Raw genomic sequence first — 20,077 nt, forward strand, 5'->3', positions numbered from 1 at the left:
CTGGCTGTGGTTGTGCATCAGTGCACTCCATGTCAGATTCAACTTGTAATGGGTATGGACTGTTAACTGCTTCACTTTCTAAGCCAGGGACGGTATGTGTAAAGAGCTCCATGGAGTAACCCGTTGTGTCGCCTGCTGCATTCTTCTCTGTTGTTGTTTTTGCTGAAGAGGACAAGGAAGCGACTTGTCCCTGACCGTGAACATCCACTAACGACGCGCTGCTTTTACTTTTACCAGTTTCACGAGAGGAGGCAAAAGAGCTAGAGGCTGAGTCAGCAAGATAAGCCAAAACTTGCTCTTGATGCTCCGGCTTTAAAAGCGGTTTTCCTACTCCCAGAAAAGGGAGGGTTCGAGGCCTTGTGTAGCCAGACGACGAACCTGGCTCCACAGCTCCAGACTTAGGTGCAATATTTTTTTTCCCACGACCACCTGATGCTCCACCACTACCACTACCCTCATTACCAGCTGACAATGAACGCCCCGGCCCCGACCTCTTCCACCAGACTTCCTCATTGTTTTAAAAACGTTACCAAACGAACGGTATTTGTTGCTGTCACACAACTTACACGGTGAGCTATAACTTCAGTATGATTTAGCTACCCCTTTACAGGTGGGTGAGACCACAACGAAAATCAGCCACAATGTTACACACTCTGTTGTTGTTGGCAACAAATGAGATGGCACACACGCAGGACTGTCACTGAAGCGCAAATGTAAATATTTATCTCCCACTGATTTGTGTTTGTTTTTTTTAAAAGGGAGACTTCAGAAAAAAAAAAAATTAAAAAAAAATTATTTTTCACAGAAGAATTTATAAAACAAATAAAATGAAATGATTGTTTCAGGGAGAATTTAGGAAAAAAAAAAAGGCTTTGTAGGGCCCACTGAGTGAGAGAGGACGCACACAGGAGTCAGGAGTGGCACACAAGCCCAGAGGCCAATATTAATCTCCCACTGATTGATTTAGTGATTTTTTTTGGTAGATTTTGGAACCCAAATCAAGCAAAAAAATTAATAGGCTTTCTATGGCCCACTATTTGTGAGAGAGATGGCACGCTCAGGACTGGCACACAAGCCCAGAGGCCAATATTAATCTCCCACTTTTTTTTTTTTCCAGGGAAAATTTATAAACCCAATAAAATAATAAAAAAATAGGCTTTCTATGGCCCACTATCTGAGAGAGAGATGGCACGCGTAGGACTGGCACACAAGCCCAAAGGCCAATATTAATCTCCCACTGATTGATTTATTGATTTTTTCAGGTAGAATTTAGAACCCAAATCAAGCAAAAAAATTAATAGGCTTTCTATGGCCCACTGAGTGAGAGATGGCACACACAGGAGTAAGGAGTGGCACACAAGCCCTGAGGCCAATATTTTTCTCCCACTGATTGATGTTGTGATTTTTTCTGGTAGATTTTGGAACCCAAATCAAGCAAAAAAATAAATAGGCTTTCTATGGGCCACTGAGTGAGAGATGACACAGACAGAGATGGCACTCTAGCAGAAATGTCAATCTTAATCTCCCACAAAAAAAAAAAAAAAAGGAACTGTCCTTCAATTACTATCTCCCTGCAGTAATCTCAGCCAGGTATGGCAGGCAGCAATAAGGAGTGGACTGATGCACAAATTAAATAAAAAGTGTGGACAAACAAACAAGATAGCTGTGCAGAAAGGAAGGAACAAGAGGATTTGTGCTTTGAAAAAAGCAGTTGGTTTGCACAGCGGCGTACACACAGCAATGCAGCTATCAGGGAGCCTTCTAGGGCAGCCCAATGAGCTACAGCGCTGAGGAAAAAAAAAAAAAAAAGGAGCTTCCACTGTCCCTGCACACCGAAGGTGGTGTTGGGCAGTGGAAATCGCTACAGCACAAGCGGTTTTGTGGTTAATGGACCCTGCCTAACGCTATCCCTGCTTCTGACGAAGCGGCAGCAACCTCTCCCTAAGCTCAGATCAGCAGCAGTAACATGGCGGTCGGCGGGAACTCCCCTTTATAGCCCCTGTGACGCCGCAGACAGCAAGCCAATCACTGCAATGCCCTTCTCTAAGATGGTGGGGACCAGGACCTATGTCATCACGCTGCCCACACTCTGCGTTTACCTTCATTGGCTGAGAAATGGCGCTTTTCGCGTCATTGAAACGCGACTTTGGCGCGAAAGTCGCGTACCGCATGGCCGACCACGCACAGGGGTCGGATCGGGTTTCATGAAACTCGACTTCGCCAAAAGTCGGCGACTTTTGAAAATGTTCGACCCGTTTCGCTCAACCCTAGTTAATATAGTTTTTAACAAGCTACTGGTCAAATTCTAAGCATTGGTACCACAAACAAAATTGGCTTTAGAAATTGCAGGTCCTTCCTGTGGAGCAGATGGTCCTGCAGTGGGAACTAGTCACAGTCTCATCACTGCTAGCACGCTCAGCTTGGGCTGGCCATCTACCCACTATATGAAGCTGTGTCAACTTATTGCTTCTAGGTTAGGTATCATTATCGCACTGACACATCCCTTGTAAATTCTATAGGTCAGTGGAGTTTCCTACAAATAAATATTGCAACCTACTGACCAACAGGGATTTCACCTTTGGTATCACCACAGATGACTAGAACTGAATAGCTGCAGCACTATTAAAGCGCTATGGACACCTTTCACCCTGCTTTGTGCCAGTGGAAAACCAGTCACCACTGTAAAATTCTCTAAAAGTGTCAACACAATTTCAATGTAGTGGCCATCCAGTTGAACAGGTGACATTGGTTTTGAACAGCAGTGACAGGAGTTGAAATTAAACCACTCAGTTTATTTTTGTAGGGAAACACTATTAAACTTAAAGGGAACCTGTCACCATGGAAATGTAGTCCAATCTGCAGACACCATGTTATTTAACAGGTGGAGCTGAGTAGATTTATATACAGTTTGTAACACGATCAGTATTTTCCTGTGGGCCAGCCCAAGCCTGCATGTAATATACATGTAATGTGCAGACACATGGCTCACTTGATCCAACATAGGGACACCTCCCACTGACAAATAGACCACAACTTGTACATGCGAGGATACTCCTTATTCAGGTACACGCTCCTGAATGCCCATGGGCAGGTACAGACTATAAGACCAGGTACAACCCGTTGGTGGTGAAAACTGCAACAGACACTAACACAACTGGAAGGACACCCCATTCCACAGAGACAAGTAAGTACAAAGAAAACTGGCTTAAAAATGGCTTTAAAAAAAAAAGATATAAATGAAAATAAAATAGAAAACTGGGCAGGCAAGTGTAACAAATAACCACCTGCATAGTCCTTGAATAGATTGAGGATTAAAAAAAATACATGGGAGAAGAGAGGCAAAATATTGCAAATGTGCTGCATAAGGATGAAAGGATGTATTATTTAGATGCTAACCACTAAAATTTTTGACAGATTATGTCAAGGCTTAGGGCAAAGTCATAATCCCTGCTTTATATAGCAGCCATGGATATTGTTCTTAGGATTACATGCAATTCTAGGCGACTATATCCAATTGGTTCTGTGTCTTTAAGGCAACCAGGAACTTTCTAAAAATGTTCTTAGACCATGGTTTGATTCCTGACATATTTATGCACCTTTGACTTAATGAAATAAAATTTTATAGTTTGTTGAAATTGATTCATATTCTCAGCCAGTGGAATATGGGCTTTAATTTGTTTAGCAATAAAAGAAAATCAGTTTCATCTGCATGTTATTAAATCTGATGCATTAACTAAATGTCCTAGATCAATTAGTTAGTCACAGCTAAATTTCATGTAAATTTCCATCCAGTGAGGAAGAAGCTGGAATGTAAATGGAGTTTAAAATACCATGACTGCATAATGTATTGGAAGACTTCCCCAGAATTGTAAGTTAATGTAGGAAAAGGACAAAGCTAGATGTATTTTACGCCATTATCCTGTTCTAAATGCAGTTTTAAGAACTACTTTCATAGATCATTGTAGATGGCTGCTCCAAGTACTGTATGTGACGAAGATTGAATGTAATCTCATCTGATTAGGTTTATTAAATCAAGTAGTGTGCAAAAGTTTTATGCATGTGCGAAAAAAAGGTTGCAAGCTTTAATAGTTTAACTTTATTTGTTAACAATATGCAATTCAATATTTGGTGTGACCATCCTTTGCCTTCAATGCAGCATCAAGCATCAATTCTTCTAAGTAAACTTTTACACAGTTTTTGAATGAACTTTGCAGGGAGGTTGTTCCAAACATCTTGGATAACTAACCACAGATCTTCTGTGGATGTAGGTTTGTACAAATCCTTCTGTCTCTTTATGTAATCCCAGACAGTTAATGATGTTGGAATCAGCCCTCAGTTGGGATTATAACATAATATCCAAAGCTCATTCTTCTTCTTTATGCTGAAAATAGTTCTTAATGACATTGACTGTATGTTTAGGTATGTTGTCCTGATGCAGAGTAACTTTGGTGTCATTCATGCACCTCTCTGATGGTTAAGTATCTGACTGAATTTTCAGCATTGAGGACATTGTTAGTTCTGACAAAATCCCCAAATCTATTTGCAGTCGCACACTTGGAAGGAAGCTCCACCATGCTTCACTGTTTCCTGCATCCATTCATTATTACACTGATCTCCAGCCCTTTGCAAACAAACTGTCTTTTGTTATAGCCAAAAATGTCACACTTTGACTCATCAGACCAGAGTACCTGCTGTCATCATATGGCACCTAAGTTTTGATTTTGTTCATGCATAGTTGAGTCATTTAGCCTTTTCCATGTTGAAAGTATGGTTTTTGTTCATTAACTTTGCATTTTATTAATTGATATAAAAACTGACAATGCTTCTATATCCCTGTATTTTGAAACCATCCATTTTTTCCTCAACTTGGACCATTTTCCCGATCCCTGTTCCTGAAAAACATCCCCACTTCATGATACTGCCACCACCATCTTTCACTGTGGGGATGGTGTTCTTGTGGTTATGATCTGTGTCGGTTTGGTGACCGATATAGCGTTTACCTTGGTGGTCAACAATTACAGTTTTGGTCTCATCTGACCACAGCACCTTCCTCTATACATTTGGTGGCCTCTCACATGTCTTTTGGCAAAATAAGCCTTACTTTTTTGTGTATGTAAACACTTTATTCTTTCCACTCTTAGTAATAATAATCTATATTTTTATATAGTGCTAACATATTCCGCAGTTCTTTACAGTTTGCACACATTATCATCACTCTCCCCGATGGGGCTCACAATCTAGATTCCCTATCAGTATGCCTTTGAAATACGGGAGGAAACCGAAGTGCCCGGAGGAAACCCACGCAAACACGGGGAGAACATACAAACTCCTCACAGATGTTGTCCTTGGTAGGATTTGAACCCAGGACTCCAGTGCTGCAAGGCTGCAGTGCTAACCACTGAGCCACCATGCTGCCCCACTCTTCCATAAAGGCCGCCTTTATGGAGTGCATGGCTTATTGTTGTCATATGGACAGATACTCCAGTCTCTCCTTGGGAACTCTGCAGCTCCTTCAGGGTTACCCTTGATCTCTGTGCTGCCTCTATGATTAATGCTCTCCTTGCCCGGGCTGAGAGTTTTGGTGGGCAGCCCTTTCTTGGTAGGTTTGTTGTGGTACCATGTTCTTTCCATTTGATGATAATAATTGAATTGATGGTGCAGTGGGGGATCATCAGTGATTGGAATGTTTTTTTTATAACCCAACCATGACTTGTTCTTCTCAACAACTTTGTCCTTGGCTTGTTTGGAGATCTCCTTGGTCTTGTTGTTTGGTGGTGTTGTTTGGTTAGTGGTGCCTTTTGTTTAATGGTGTTGCAGCGTCTATGACCTTTCAGAAAAGGTGTGTATATACAGACTGACCATGTGACACTTAGATTGCACACAGGTGGGCTTCCTGTCACTAAGCATGTGACTTATGAAAGTAATTGCTTGCATCAGAAATTTTTAGGGGCTTCATAGCAAAAGGGGTGAATACATATGTGCATGCTAATTTTGAGTTATTTCATCCATAAATTTAATTTATGTCTGTATTTTTCTCACTTCACTTCCCCAACTCAGGCTATTTAGTGCTGATGCATCACACACAAATCGGATTAGGAAAATATTTAAACACAGGTTGTAATGTCACAAAATAGGTAAGAAGCCAAGAGGTGTGAATATTTTTGCAAGCCACTGTAGTTCAGATATACACATTGGTCATGTAGTCATAAAAATGCTTACCATAGTATTGTTGGGACAAAGACAGAACACAGCATGAAGAACAATGTATATGTATGATCTTTCCTAGCAGCCAAAGCACTGGCAAATGCCTTTTTGCCCTTTTCAAGGTTGACCTTGATGATGTCAAAAGTACAGTAGATCAGGGTAAGTAATAAAGAACACAGAGAATCATAATTTACACTGACCGCCGAAAATAGAAACTTGATGGATTGTAGGTCAGGATGTCTTCCTAAGTTGTCTTTGGTTGAGATATATTTTGGTTAGTCCAAACTTCCACTAGAAGATCTCGATATTAATGTATTTCTCACTGGCATCTGTCCAAAGCCATTAAGGGAGCAACTCTGAATGTAAAGTCCAAATGGATGACTAGATGCTATATATCTATATTGCACCATTTGCTTTCATTGATTACTAAATCTATATAATATTGATTATGTTAAACGTTTACTGTTTACCCAATGGAAATTTACATTTACAGTACAAAAGCAGCAAAAATGTGAAAATCAGATAAAGTATTATGTCTTAATATGAATAGGTTTGATGAATAAACTGATTTATTTCATTCTTTATGCTACTAATTAGGAACTACCACCTTGTATTAATGTATCGTGTTGCTTGTACATTTTCTAAGTAACAGTTTGAGTAATTTGGTTTCTAATTAAATGTGGAGTAAATTGCTCAGAATTCAGGCCCCAGTGTCATTACATTATGAAATGCTTACTGTTTGCATAGAAAATAACGATATAGTGCTTTGTGCCAAAGCACTATAATGACTTCAGACTTGACAGACCTCTTAGGAAAGATTGGTGTTACTCATGGAAAAGTCTGGAGCAAAGTTTTTCATGCTGATATGTAAAGCTGGGATGAATATTTTATTTCATAAGACTAGTTGGTCCCTGCAAAATTTTCGCACATTGGTTGTCAGGGGTGCAGGCAATTTCAGGAAAATCAAGCTGGTCAAATGTAAATGTATTTAATGAGATGATGAACACAGTATGTGTCTCGCTGATATATATATATATGTTTTGGCATTTACTTCATCCTATTTTATTTTACTATTTTCTATTAATCATAGAATGGCTGACTTTATAACTTTTTGCTAACTGTATAGCTCCAATCCAATACCAAGCTAAATCCAGAAAGCTGCAGATTCCTTGTTAGGCTGTGTTCACATGTCCAGTAATTATTTCTGGGTTTGGATCCCTCTAGATCATGTCTGAGCTTTTCATTCTTTTTCTCCTTTGTGAATTTGTGATTTTTATTTTATTTAGTAGTGAAAATATTTTCAATAAACCATTAAAAAATGTGGTGTGTCGCCATTTTCTGAGACCTTTAACTTTCTATTTTTCTGGAGCTGTGTGAGGGCTTGCTTTTTGCATGCTCATGTTTTTAGTAATACCATATTGGGATTCAAACTTGTTTCTTCGTTTACTTTTTATTGCATTTTTGAGGGCAGATGTAGCCACCAGAAATAGCTATTTTTGAGATTAGATACTGTGATATATCGCTTACTGGGCTGCTCGCTGCCGTATTGATTAAAAACTATTTAATTGGCTACAGATCTACCAGTTCTCTTAAAGCTGACCTGTGTATAACCTTGCCTAGACCATTGATTGGCAGATTTCTGTGCACACTGTGCATAGGCAGAAACTGCTAATCATATGACACATCCCTTAAATGAGAGTCCCTGTCTCTACAATTTTATACGTATGCATATATATATAATTTTTTTTGTCATACATTCATGTCCTTACTTTGAATGGTTATTCAAATTTTTTTATTTTTTTTATTTTTCTAATATTATTTAAAACCCCATTGGGGAGCTGATTCTGCAATTGTCAAATTGCTTGATCTGTATACCGCAATATTGTATTGCAGAATATTGATAAGCAAATTAAAGGCCATATTCCTGTGGCTGGGCCTCCGAGGTTACTAACATACCAACTATGAGGGCTCTCAACCGCTATAGACACCCATCAGCATCCTCATCTTGCAGGGGGAAAGATCAACCATAGGTGCCAAAAACATCAAGTGCACCTTATATGAAACTGTCAGAGATTGACAGCAGCATTTAAGGGGTTAACAGCTGTAATCAAATCTAGCTCCTGAGACCACTCAATACACCGACACCTGCCATCATATGGGAGAAGTTGGGAGGGGTTAAACAGATGCCATCATAGCCTATGAGTGACAGATGTCAGTGTTAGGCATCCATCGCAGGCATCCATTACCCATTGGCTATAATACTCTCCATTTAATGGAACATCATAAAAAAGAGATTGAAAAGCTCATGACGTTTCTGGTAGACTGATGTCTGTGATGGATATCTTACAGTAGCAACTGTCACTTATAGGCCAACATGTTAACTGAATATTTTTTTCATAGGATCCTATCTATAGAAATAGTGTTTATCATGCCACTCCATACTTCATGTTAAGTAATAATATAATGTCTATCAGCCATATAGAAGCCAAAACGACACTCTTTTGGCATCTGTATGATTAACCCCTTCACGACATGCGCCATACTAGTACTGCTCATGTCGTGTCTCACCCTTTGATGTGGGCTCCGGCGGTGAGCCCACATCAAAGCCGCGACATGTCAGCTGTTTTGAACAGCTGACATGTATGTGCGCACAATAGCAGCGGGTGGAATTGTGATCCACTCGCTGCTATTAACTAGTTAAATGCGCTATCAAACGCTGATAGCGGTATTTAACTACCGCTTCCGGCCATCGGGCCGGAAATGCGCGCATCGCTGACCCCCGTGGGCATGTTTAGCATGTACATTGAGAATTTTCCCAATGTATGGGCTACACCACAGGAAAAAATGCAGTGTGAACACTGTCTAAGTTTGTTTTTTAACTTTCTGTTGGCTTCCGCAGTAGGTAAACACAAAGCATTTCCTATCAGTCTTGAAACTCAAGATTCTAAACAAAATATAATGCATACGTGTGGAGGCAATAAACTGGATTTCTAGAAGAAACACATTTTTTTGTGTACTCTGCTAGGAAGAATTATAGTCCATCAATGACTGTACCAGGATCCCCATAGGTAAGAGAATAAGTGGTAAGGGGTAAGGTAAATGATGCATGTCATGAACTTCTGTCATTTACTTTTCCTTCCTTTTATTCAGCTCTACTGTAGATTGACATGTTCTAGTATTAGACAGGTTGTTAGTTGTCTCATGAACATAGATCTAGTTGTTTTTGTCTGTAATACTCCCAGCAGCTTTGTCATTGTTGGATTGTCATATTCATTTTTATCACACAAAGTGCTTTTTTCTGCATAACTATAGGCATAATTGGTGGTAATATGTGAAAAGGCAGTGCACAAGATTTCTATTCACCCTGAAACCCCTCTTCTAAACAGGAATCTGACTTGTGTCTGTTGTGCTGTACTCATTTGTTGCTCTGTAGTCCTTGTTACTTCCCCATCCATTGGACCAGATACAGTTGCACACATAACAGGAAACCTTGGGTCCAGTTCGACAGGTTCAGTTTTACTGTACAGTTCAGGTACATTTGGCTGCGACGTACAGAATGAGTCAGAGTCCGTTTTGGTTGACGTTCCCTTTGCCCAATGTGCTATCAGTTCTTGCTTCTGTTCTGCCTGACCTGCCCCTTCCTCAACAGCTTCTGTAGGTTCTAAGAGCTTTGGGTACCATTTGGCAAAGCTATCCATACCCCGGAGCGTTTTCTTGACCGAGTGCACCTGTGTTCTCATTGAAAGGACTGTTAGTAGACATATCTGGTGGAAGCTTATCTCTTAGAGAACAAAGGAATTGTCAGTCTGAAATTAGGCATGCCAAACCCATATTTTCCCTGACAACCATCTTTTGGGGGAGAGTTGGGAGCCCCCATACACATTAGACTGTTGGCCAAATCTCTCGATATCAGTGGTTTTAGCTGACATTAGTCTAATATGCATGAGAGCCTTAAGAGAGAAACAGGATTGTTTGCAGCATCTGTGGACAGGGACTGATGTCACTGATAGCAGTCTGTGTACATCACTATATGCACAGCAATCAATAGTAAATAAAGAGGATGTACCCCAGGTCAAAAGTGATCCGTTTAGGCTCTTAATTTATTAATACAGGCTTTACCATGACATTAGCCAGAGGTAAGTGTTCACACTAGGCAGTCAGGTCAGAGACCCATCTGATCCATGAGATTACCTTGACGTTGGTGGATGGGCTCACATTTTTTGGCCAAATATCTCATGTGTTTTTCATAGATTTCACGAGCCATTACGCTATTCACATTCCCTTGCTTTAGTAAAATTGAGTGCAGCCATTTATCTATTTGCTATGTAAATTGTTTTTGGTTATGTACCAGTTCAGACTAGTTTTCTCTTCAGTCAGTTTACCATTACTTGCTATAATTTGCTTTGAACATGAAATGTCAAATCTCTATGTCTATCCTATTTGAAGTTTCATCCTCTGATAGATAAGTGGAGGGAAAGAAATAACTTTCTGAGTATATAAGATGGCAATTATCTAGTGTAGATAATGATATGGTTTACGACCATTTGCTGTGAATTGGAATAACACTCTTTGTGAGTTATTGTCTGCACTATTACTCTGACTAGTGTATATATAGATACTTGAAACGGATGTTGGGAAGAAAAATAATGGTCACAACCACATTAGATATTACAAGGACCCCTCCACAACCCACATCTTCTTCACCAGACTTAATCACTAGTAATTTATTTCCTTACCACTGACTTATTCCACTGCTTGTACATTTCAATAAGGAGAGGTACTATCTCATTCTTCTAAATCTGTATCCAACTATCTAACCTTTTACTTTGTTCCACATCTTATAAAGGAAGGTAGACAGGATTTATTCTGCGCTGATGTGTCTACTCTACGTGTCAGCAGTGCATGTGATGGTAGGATTTGCACTAGCCGCATGAAAATAATGATGTTTCCTGACTCCTCCTGTGATTGCTTGTTATTTGGAAAGTCAATGTGAGTTCTAAGTTACCAGGCAGTACAGCAGTTATTTCATTATTTTCTATCAAATATATTAACCAGACTACTGTAAAATGTAACATGGTAAGAATTGGTAATTAAACATTTGTTCTGATTCAGTATCCTCGCAACAGTTAGATTGATGTGAGTACTACCTATATATGTAGATTGAAAAGCGTACTGTAGTTTATACTTTTTATTCCTGCATTTTCTACACACAGAGTGAATAGCAGAGAGCTGAAACTGTATATGCACACAATAGTATATATCAGTGTATAGCAACACCCCATAACCCATACAGTATAAACATCCAGCGTTCCACACTTTACTTTGTACTGACGTAGTAAATCATCAAGTCAGAGAAAGCAGCTTGCAGGAAAACATGTGATCACGAGGTGTAGGAAGAGAGGAGATGCTCTTCTCTGCTATTCAGTCAGGAGGATGAATTTCACCTGTAACTAGGGCTAATCCCCAGTTGCAGGGAAAATCAGCAATAAAAATAATTTAATAATATGTTTAAGTGCCCCCACCAAAAAAAACTCTTTCAAGACCTTACAGGGGGCACAGCATGTAAGAAAAATAAAAAATAAACAAACAAAACTTAAAGAAAGGAAGCACCACCAGTCCGATTCAATGTTTATACCCATGCCCCTGTTAAATGTACAATATGTGAAAAAAAAAATTGTATAGAAAATGGAACACAATTTAAGAAATTACAAAGTGGTCCTTTGTGGTTGTAGTAAAAGTGTGAAAAATAGACATGTAAGTCCTATTTTTCTTTTCCTTTTACCCCATACAACAAAAAAGGAATATAAAAATGATGGAAAAATTTAGGTCCGTGTGTTGTGAAAAAAAGAGGCAACCAATTATATGAATATCCAAAGAAGAATCTTTTTTCGACCATTTTAATTTACCATATTATTTCTAAAGTGACTTCTCAAAAAATCAAGCCTTCTCTTTCATAAATGTGCAAAATTATTTATATTCTCATAGTCGCTGTCCACGCAGTCATGTAATCATTTTTTGAGAGGGAAGAATTGAATGAACTGACAGATTCCCTTTAAGTGTATATTAAATATAGGCGTAAAGCTCAGTATGAACAGAGCATTAAACCCATTGTTAAGTCCCTCGTTAATATTAAGAGCAGACATAGAGTGGAAATCGTAACTCTCCTTCTGAATTCAGAGAGTGTTGTCTAGAACTTCTTTATTGCGACGAGACCCCTCAAGATCCGATTACAGTCAAACCCTTTATGTAAGGATTGTAGGAGAAGAAGCAAAATGTTATTTTGCCTTATTTACCACCTTTTTTGAAGTAAAAAAAAAATTTAATATGAAATTGTAAGTATACAAGTATTATACATAGCGCATTCTACTGCAAATCATTGATTGCCAAATAAAACAATAAAAAAGTTATATAAATTAAATACACAAATATGGTTTCTATTTTATTCCAAGTTTCTAATTTCATTCAATATTTGGTTTCCTAGTTTAACATCTAAAAACAAGATTAAATCCAAAAATTTATATCACTGGTGAATACTATGTCAGCGGTTTGTAGCTCAATAGAAACTGTTGAATCATCAGCGATAAGCCTGGGAGGGATCAAACTGCATCCGTGTACTGTGATATCCTTTTCATTCACTGGTTGACAGGTTTTGGAATACTGTTTTTTTATATCTGATGACGGGATATTTGCTGATCTCCTACAGCTTTGGTTAGGATTACTGTGTGCTCATGCTGGTAAGCTTCAGATGATGTCTGATGCTATCACAGATACCGGTAAGTCCTCAATTTCTAAGAATAGTCTGAGGTTGTGCTCTCTGTGAATTACACAATTTTTATCAGTATTTAATGTCAAAATTTGACAAAAAATTTTTAAAGATGAATTTCCAATTTTTTTTAGCACTTTCCAGATACCAGTAATTGATCAGAGCTGTAAGTGCCTACGGAGAAGGTCTACCAACACCTAATGGAGATGATTAATGAAAAAGAGGGGCTACAGTTTTTATCTCTTAAGTTATACCATAGAGTAAATGAGCTCTGGTCCATGTTGACTTAGGATTTTTTTTTTTATATTGGAGTGTAAATATCTATTGTAAGTGAAATAAATGAGTTATACCTTATCAAATCAGATTAAAGTAATGAGTTACCAATAGCAGGAAAGATGACAATCAACATTTATCAACTATCCACAAAAAGTGGATGATTGTTGCAGGGTTCATATGTTGAGATCCACCCTGATCCCGAGAATGAAGACCCAAGGTCCATTGTGTGAATGAAGTGTATGACCACCACTTCTATAGAGAATGAAAACAGCAGCGGTCATGTATGCTCTCAATCTACTCACACAAGGATCTTTGGGACCCCAATTCTTGTTACTGGTGGAAGTCCCAGAAGTCAGACACCCAGAGATCATGCATCCTGTGGATAGGTGGTATATGTCCTTTTTCGGACAATCATAGCATCTGAATTCTTTATGGTCGCAAAGCAAGTTTAACCTGGTTCTATTTAATGTGGTTGAGTTTGTCAACTTAGCGTGACAAATCCTTGACAAATAAGGCTGTATATGAGGCTGTTGATATGACAATACTCTGCTGGAAAATCTATCACAAATCATTTTTCCTTCATTTTATAAAAAAATAACATTTCATACTTTTCTGATGCCTCCAAGACATCTTGACTTGTGTGGTTGGAGATGTTGTGTGGTTGGTGGCGGTGCGTTGTGGGGAGATGTCAAAATATGAAGATATCATTATCTTTATCTAATTCCTGTTTTTATCTTTGACATCCTGTATTTTTTCCACTCATGAAAAAATAGAAATTGGCATGGATATCACTGTGAATAAGACTGCTGTGTACAACAGTGTAAAATGGATTCCCGCATTCATAAACTTCAAGCTATTTTAATTAGCTGTATAATTGGTTCCTGACTTCAAAACAGCAGTCGGGTTTATAACTACAGCAACCAAAAGGTTGAGTTGAGATAAGTGTAGGTTATCATAAAAATGTGGATAACAAAACTGCTTTTAAATACTGCAAATAATTATTTTTGGACGTGTTTTTAAATGAATCGCAACTACGTTTTTTGATAAATGGAGATTTAGCAAAACAGTAAATAGGAAAAGCTAAGCAGTGACCCATGTCAACTAATTTGGTGACTATTTCATTTTCTAAAGGTGTTTAAAGGGAACCTGTTACCCCTGAAATCGAGGGTGAGCTAAGCCCACCAGCATCAGGGGCTTATCTACAGCATTCTGTAATGCTGTAGATAACCCCCGATGTATCCTAAAAGATAAGAAAAAGAGGTTGGATTATAATGACCCAGGGGCGGTCCCGGTCCTGGTCCGGTCCGATGGGTGTTGCGGTCCGGTCCGGCGCCTCCTATCTTCATCAGATGACGTCCTCTTCTGGTCTTCATGCTGTGGCTCTGGCGCAGGCGTACTTTGTCTGCTCTGTTGAGGGCAGAACAAAGTACTTCAGTGCGCAGGCGCTGAGCCTCTTTGACCTTTCCCGACACCTGCACACTGCAGTACTTTGCTCTGCCCTCAACAGGGCAGACAAAGTACACCTGTACCGGAGCCGCAGCGTGAAGACCAGAAGAGGACGTGATCGTAAGAAGATGGGAGGCGCCGGACCGGACTGCGACGCCCACCGGATCGGACAGACCTCCCAGGTGAGTATAATCTAAACTCCTTTTCTCATCTTTTAGGATACATCGGGGTCTTATCTACAGCATTACAGAATGCTGTAGATAAGCCCCTGATGCCGGTGGGCTTAGCTCACCCTCGATTTTGGGGGTGACAGGTTCCCTTTAAAAATTAAATGTGTAACTTAGATCTTACAGGTAACTAATCTATTTTAATGTGGGTTGCCATCACCCACAACATGCTAACTATTTAGGGTCCCCTATCTCTAGGTCCTGTCTTTCAGTCTTGCATTGAACCTCTAATCCCCAATGACATATATCGTATTAAAAAAAATACTGATGTACAGTTTGGCCCTCTTGTGTTTTCTGCTTTTTGCTGAAATCTGTCATAAATTTTAAAAAGAAAAAAAGATTTACTGTATATACTGGAGTATAAGCAGACCCGAGTATAAGCCGAGGCACCTAATTTTGTCATGAAAAACTGTGAAAACGTATTGACTCGAGTATAAGCCGGGTATGCATTGTCCTCTAATCCTTATCTTTGTATGAATGGCCTCCTCATCTCCATCCTTGTCTGTGTGGCTCCTCATCCCTATCCTTGTATGCATGGCTCCTCATCCCAATCATGGTATGCATGGCTCCTTATCACTGTCCTTGTCTGCATGGCTCCTCATCCCTATCCTTGTATGAATGGCTCCTTATCACAGTCCTTGTCTGCGTGGCTCCTCACCCCTGTCCTAGTATGCATGGCTCATCATCCCTATCCTGGTATGCATGGCTCCTTATCCCCATCCTTGTCTGCATGGCTCATCATCCCTATCCTTGTATGCATGGCTCCTTATCACAGTTCCTTGTCTGCATGGCTCCTCATCCCTATCCTTGTATGCATGGCTCCTTATCCCCATCCTTGTCTGCATGGCTCCTCACCCCGTCATAGTATGCATGGCTCATCATCCCTATCCTTGTCTGCATGGTTCCTCATTCCTATTCTTGAATGCATGGCCCCCCCATGAGAAAAGCATAAAAAAACCTCCTACTTACCTTGCCTGCATGACCTTGCAGCTTCCTGCTCTGGCTTCCAACAGCTCCTGCAGCCAAGCGATCACTTGACTCCGCTCATTAAGGTAATGAATATTCACCTCTCTCCATTCACCAGTGACATGTGATCGCCCAGCCGCAGGAGCTGCTGGAAGCCAGAACAGGATGCTGCGAGGGCGCAAAGGGAAGGTAAGTAGGTTTTTTTTTACAGCTTCTGGAAGCTGACAGCTGCGACTGTAACTGTGCACGCTATAAGAGAAATTAATATTATTTGCCAATGCAGTGAATATTCGTTTCTCTTTTGCAGCGGGCAAAGTTGCAGCCACCGGTTCCTGCCTCCTGTGACCCGCTGCTCCACCTCTCCCCCTCTCCCGCTATAAACTGGGATAATGACTCGTGTATAAGCTGAGGGGAGCATTTTCAGCCAAAAAAATGTGCTGAAAATATTGGCTTATACACGAGTATATACGGTACTTTGCTATATTTGTGTTTTACTTTTTATTTTTATGTCATGTTTTTTCACTGTGGGTTTTTATGTAACAATTTTTCAGTGATGGACACACATAGAAGAGGGCCCCTGTGCAAGAACAATATATGGGCCCTTCCAAATGCTCATCATAATGCACAATTACGCCTGCTTTAGAGGTTACCTCTTGGGCCCCTAGTTGCATTAAAGATATGTCCGCCGTTGAGCTTATTATCTTCCTAGCCTTAGCACTAATCCTAACCCTAGCCCTAACCCTTGTTAGAGTTAGAAAAGTGTGAAAATATAAAATTATTATGTTAGGTCTTTTAGGTCTTTCAGGTGACACATGTTTTAATTTTGGTTAGTTCTCCCAGCAGGTCTCTCTCTCACAAAATTACAAGTGAGAAAAGAGAAAGATAGCTGCAGGGGAGCACGTGTGCAGTATATGTCATTTATTCCTTTCTTGCTCAGCCTCTCTCATCTTGATTGCTCCTTATACAAAGTTCAACAGTTGATACTAGTCTCATCAGCTGCATTGCTCTGCATAGACAGCAACTGAATGATGAAGATGACTCATTATGATGAGTTTTGTCATCTTCATCATTGCCTATGCAGAGTGCAGCATTAAGTGATACACTCACTATCTCAACTGCTGCGCTCTGCATAGGGACTGGAAGTAGTGACAAAGTCACAGTGTAGAGGGATCATCCTTATTCTCATTTGCACATGGAAACTCGAGAAGCAATGGAATGAAGCTGAAAGGGAGAATAAATAGAATAGATATTAGAAAAAACTTTTTGACAGTGAGGGTGATCAATGAGTGGAACAGGCTGCCACGAGAGGTGGTGAGTTCTCCTTCAGTGGAAGTCTTCACACAAAGACTGGGCAGACATCTGTCTGGGATGATTTAGTGAATCCTGCATTGAGCAGGGGGTTGGACATGAAGACCCTGGAGGTCTCTTCCAACTCTAACATTCTGTGATTTTATGATTCTATAAGATTTCAAAGCAAACACCAAGTGGGCACAACCTTTGCCCTTATGCTGTTCCTCCTGGATGTTTTCACATTTTGAGGATATGGAAATGGAATGTTGTGCTGTCATGGAATCTAGCTCCTAAGGCAGCCACCATTGTAGGGAATATATGTAGGGGATTTTACAGGGTACCTGCTTTGTTTTTCTGTATCTAAAGCCATTTTGCAGCTGTGTTACCACTGCGCAGTCTGTGATTTGTAATGGTTATCATTTCTTTGTTTCTATGCCGTACGTAGCATACATTATTTTAGGATATCTGGAATGAATTGTTTGCAAATATTGCTCTCTCCTTTTGCACTGAAGCTGCTTGGCTGTTTGTGTAACCTTTTAATGGAATCGTTCTTGAGATGTAAGTCCTGTAAATAGTGGCGCGGCAGCATTTTACAAATAATGGCGCTCATACGGTCAGAAGAATACAAGGTTGTTAAGCAGAATAATGTATATGTGGGAAACACAGGTGTTCTGCACAGTAATAAAGCCAATGTAAAAACTGGCGCTGACACATTTCAATGCCACTCATGAAGGGCGTAGAGAAGTAGGAATAATATACGGTAAATACAATAAAATCTGATCTATTTTTTGTTACATTTTTATTACTAATTTGTATTATTTCATTTCTGTTTGTACAGGGGGAGACCGGGAGCGAATGACTGCCAACCATGAAACATACCTTCTTATGGCCAGCACGCAGAATGACATGGAAGACTGGGTGAAGTCTATCCGCAGAGTCATATGGGCACCATTCGGGGGAGGTGAGTTTTATATACCATGGAGATTGCATGTAGGACTATTAATAAGACATGACTTGCTTAAGAGGTGGATACTGAAGTGCATGGCAGTGTTTAAGTATTTCAGAATCTAATTAATTATAATTATATAGTTCTGTTTTTTTTTTTTTGTTCTTTAAAAGATTATTTGCCTGCTGAATCTATTCTCCATTAGATATGTCCTGCTTGACATGGCGCCGGTGTATCTATTGGTGATCTCCTTGTAATTAGGGTAATTTCTTTTTACTTTCAAAATGAAAGAAGCAAAGTAAAGAAGTACCAAAATTGGAAAAGTCGTCTTCTATATTGACACAAAAATGCAAATATGTAAATTTAGTTCTTTTTGTAATCCTGAGTCATGTCAATTTTATACCTACTTACCTACTGTTCTTTATGGTAAATCTAGCTCCCATAATACCAACATTATGGTAAGTTGTATAAGTCTAAAAGCACAAAACAGTATACAGAAATGTATGTGGAAGCTAATTTATCCTAATAACATGGCTAAGGGACATAGCTAGAGGAAGGCTGAAAGTATTTATGCTCTTGACACTGGTTAGGGGACCAAAGGGGCACCAACCATGCAATCTGACTAGGCCATGGTATTTAAGTACAGGGGGTCTGAGAGTTCCCATGCTCCTGACACTGGTTAGGGGGCATGAACAACCTATTCTGCCTTGGTCAGGGTATGCAGATACATGGCTAGACCAGCAGGGTCAAGGAACATAGCTAGTAGGGACCTGGCAGCACCTATACTCTAGACAGCGGTTAGGTGATTAAAAGGCCAGCAACCACTCAATCTGTCTTGACCAGAGTATTTACTGGTCTAGCAATCAGGGTCAAGGGACTAGGCAAGAGAGGGGCTGACAGCTCCGATGCTCCTGACACTGGTTAGGGGACCAAGTGAGCATGAGCACCAATAACCCAATTTGACTTGGTCAGGGTATGCAGATACATGGCTAGACAAGCAGGAACAAGGAACCTAGCGAGTAGGGACCTGGCAGCACCCATGCTCCTGACAGCGGTTAGGTGATTAAAAGGCCAGCAACCAATCAATCTGTCTTGACCAGAGTATTTACTGGTCTAGCAATCAGGGTCAAGGGACTAGGCAAGAGAGGGGCTGACAGCTCCGATGCTCCTGACACTGGTTAGGGGACCAAGTGAGCATGACCACCAATAACCCAATTTGACTTGGTCAGGGTATGTAGATACAGGGTTAAGCAAGCAAGCTTTAATTTTTGTCTTGGGTGAAAGAAACCCTAGCTATGACTGACAAGGCCTCTCACCTACCATTTGTAATCCTGCTGTCTTCCTATGTGGTTGAGGAACCTGCGTGCCCCTTCATGGCCCGGTGCGACGGCTTCTTTTGCTCTCTGCATTAATATGTCACAAGTCGTATACACTGCTACCATTTTTTGTCTTTTACACTGCCAGAAGCATAAGCTGAAATATGGCCCCTTATCTACTTAGGCCATTTATAATATTAATACCTTCTTTATCTGAAAAGGTGTCATTTGGGGCATTTGGGTGCACAAATAACTCCAGCTTCTGTACCCTCTGTAATTCTGTCCTGCATTTTACATTATAAGAGAAGTTATGAAATGCCTGTAGCCTTACAGAAAGGTAGCTCTGGTCTCTGCAGGATCAGGCATGGTTCAGATGGCAGTTTTCATTTCCAGCTCCTTCTGTAATTTATGACAAGGATGGATAGATGCAAATGCTTACATAGGGCTCATTGATCAATGTACACTCAGACAGCTGACAAACTCCCCTGTTTCTACTCTGCCATTAGCTTATGTAAATGTATAAATGCACCAGCACTTCATTAGTCCACAGAGATCAATGATCTCTCTGTGAATATCCATTTGTCTGCCAGGCCTCGTCCAGACTATGGCATGATAATGGCAACAGCTTGCAAGCTGGAGTATT

General features: G+C 40.1%; 1 protein-coding gene across 5 annotated transcripts in view; it reads left to right on the forward strand.

Annotated features, from left to right (window-relative positions):
* Positions 1-20,077, forward strand: part of ARHGAP24 (Rho GTPase activating protein 24) — an 896,906-nt gene that overhangs the window by 789,215 nt on the left and 87,614 nt on the right. For all 5 annotated transcript variants that reach the window (XM_069743298.1, XM_069743290.1, XM_069743329.1 and 2 more), the window contains one exon: positions 18,011-18,133. In XM_069743298.1, coding sequence (XP_069599399.1) covers positions 18,011-18,133 — 123 coding nt within the window. The remainder of the gene's footprint in view (positions 1-18,010; positions 18,134-20,077) is intronic.

This window comes from Ranitomeya imitator, chromosome 1 (assembly GCF_032444005.1).
Source record: "Ranitomeya imitator isolate aRanImi1 chromosome 1, aRanImi1.pri, whole genome shotgun sequence".
NCBI lineage: Eukaryota > Metazoa > Chordata > Amphibia > Anura > Dendrobatidae > Ranitomeya > Ranitomeya imitator.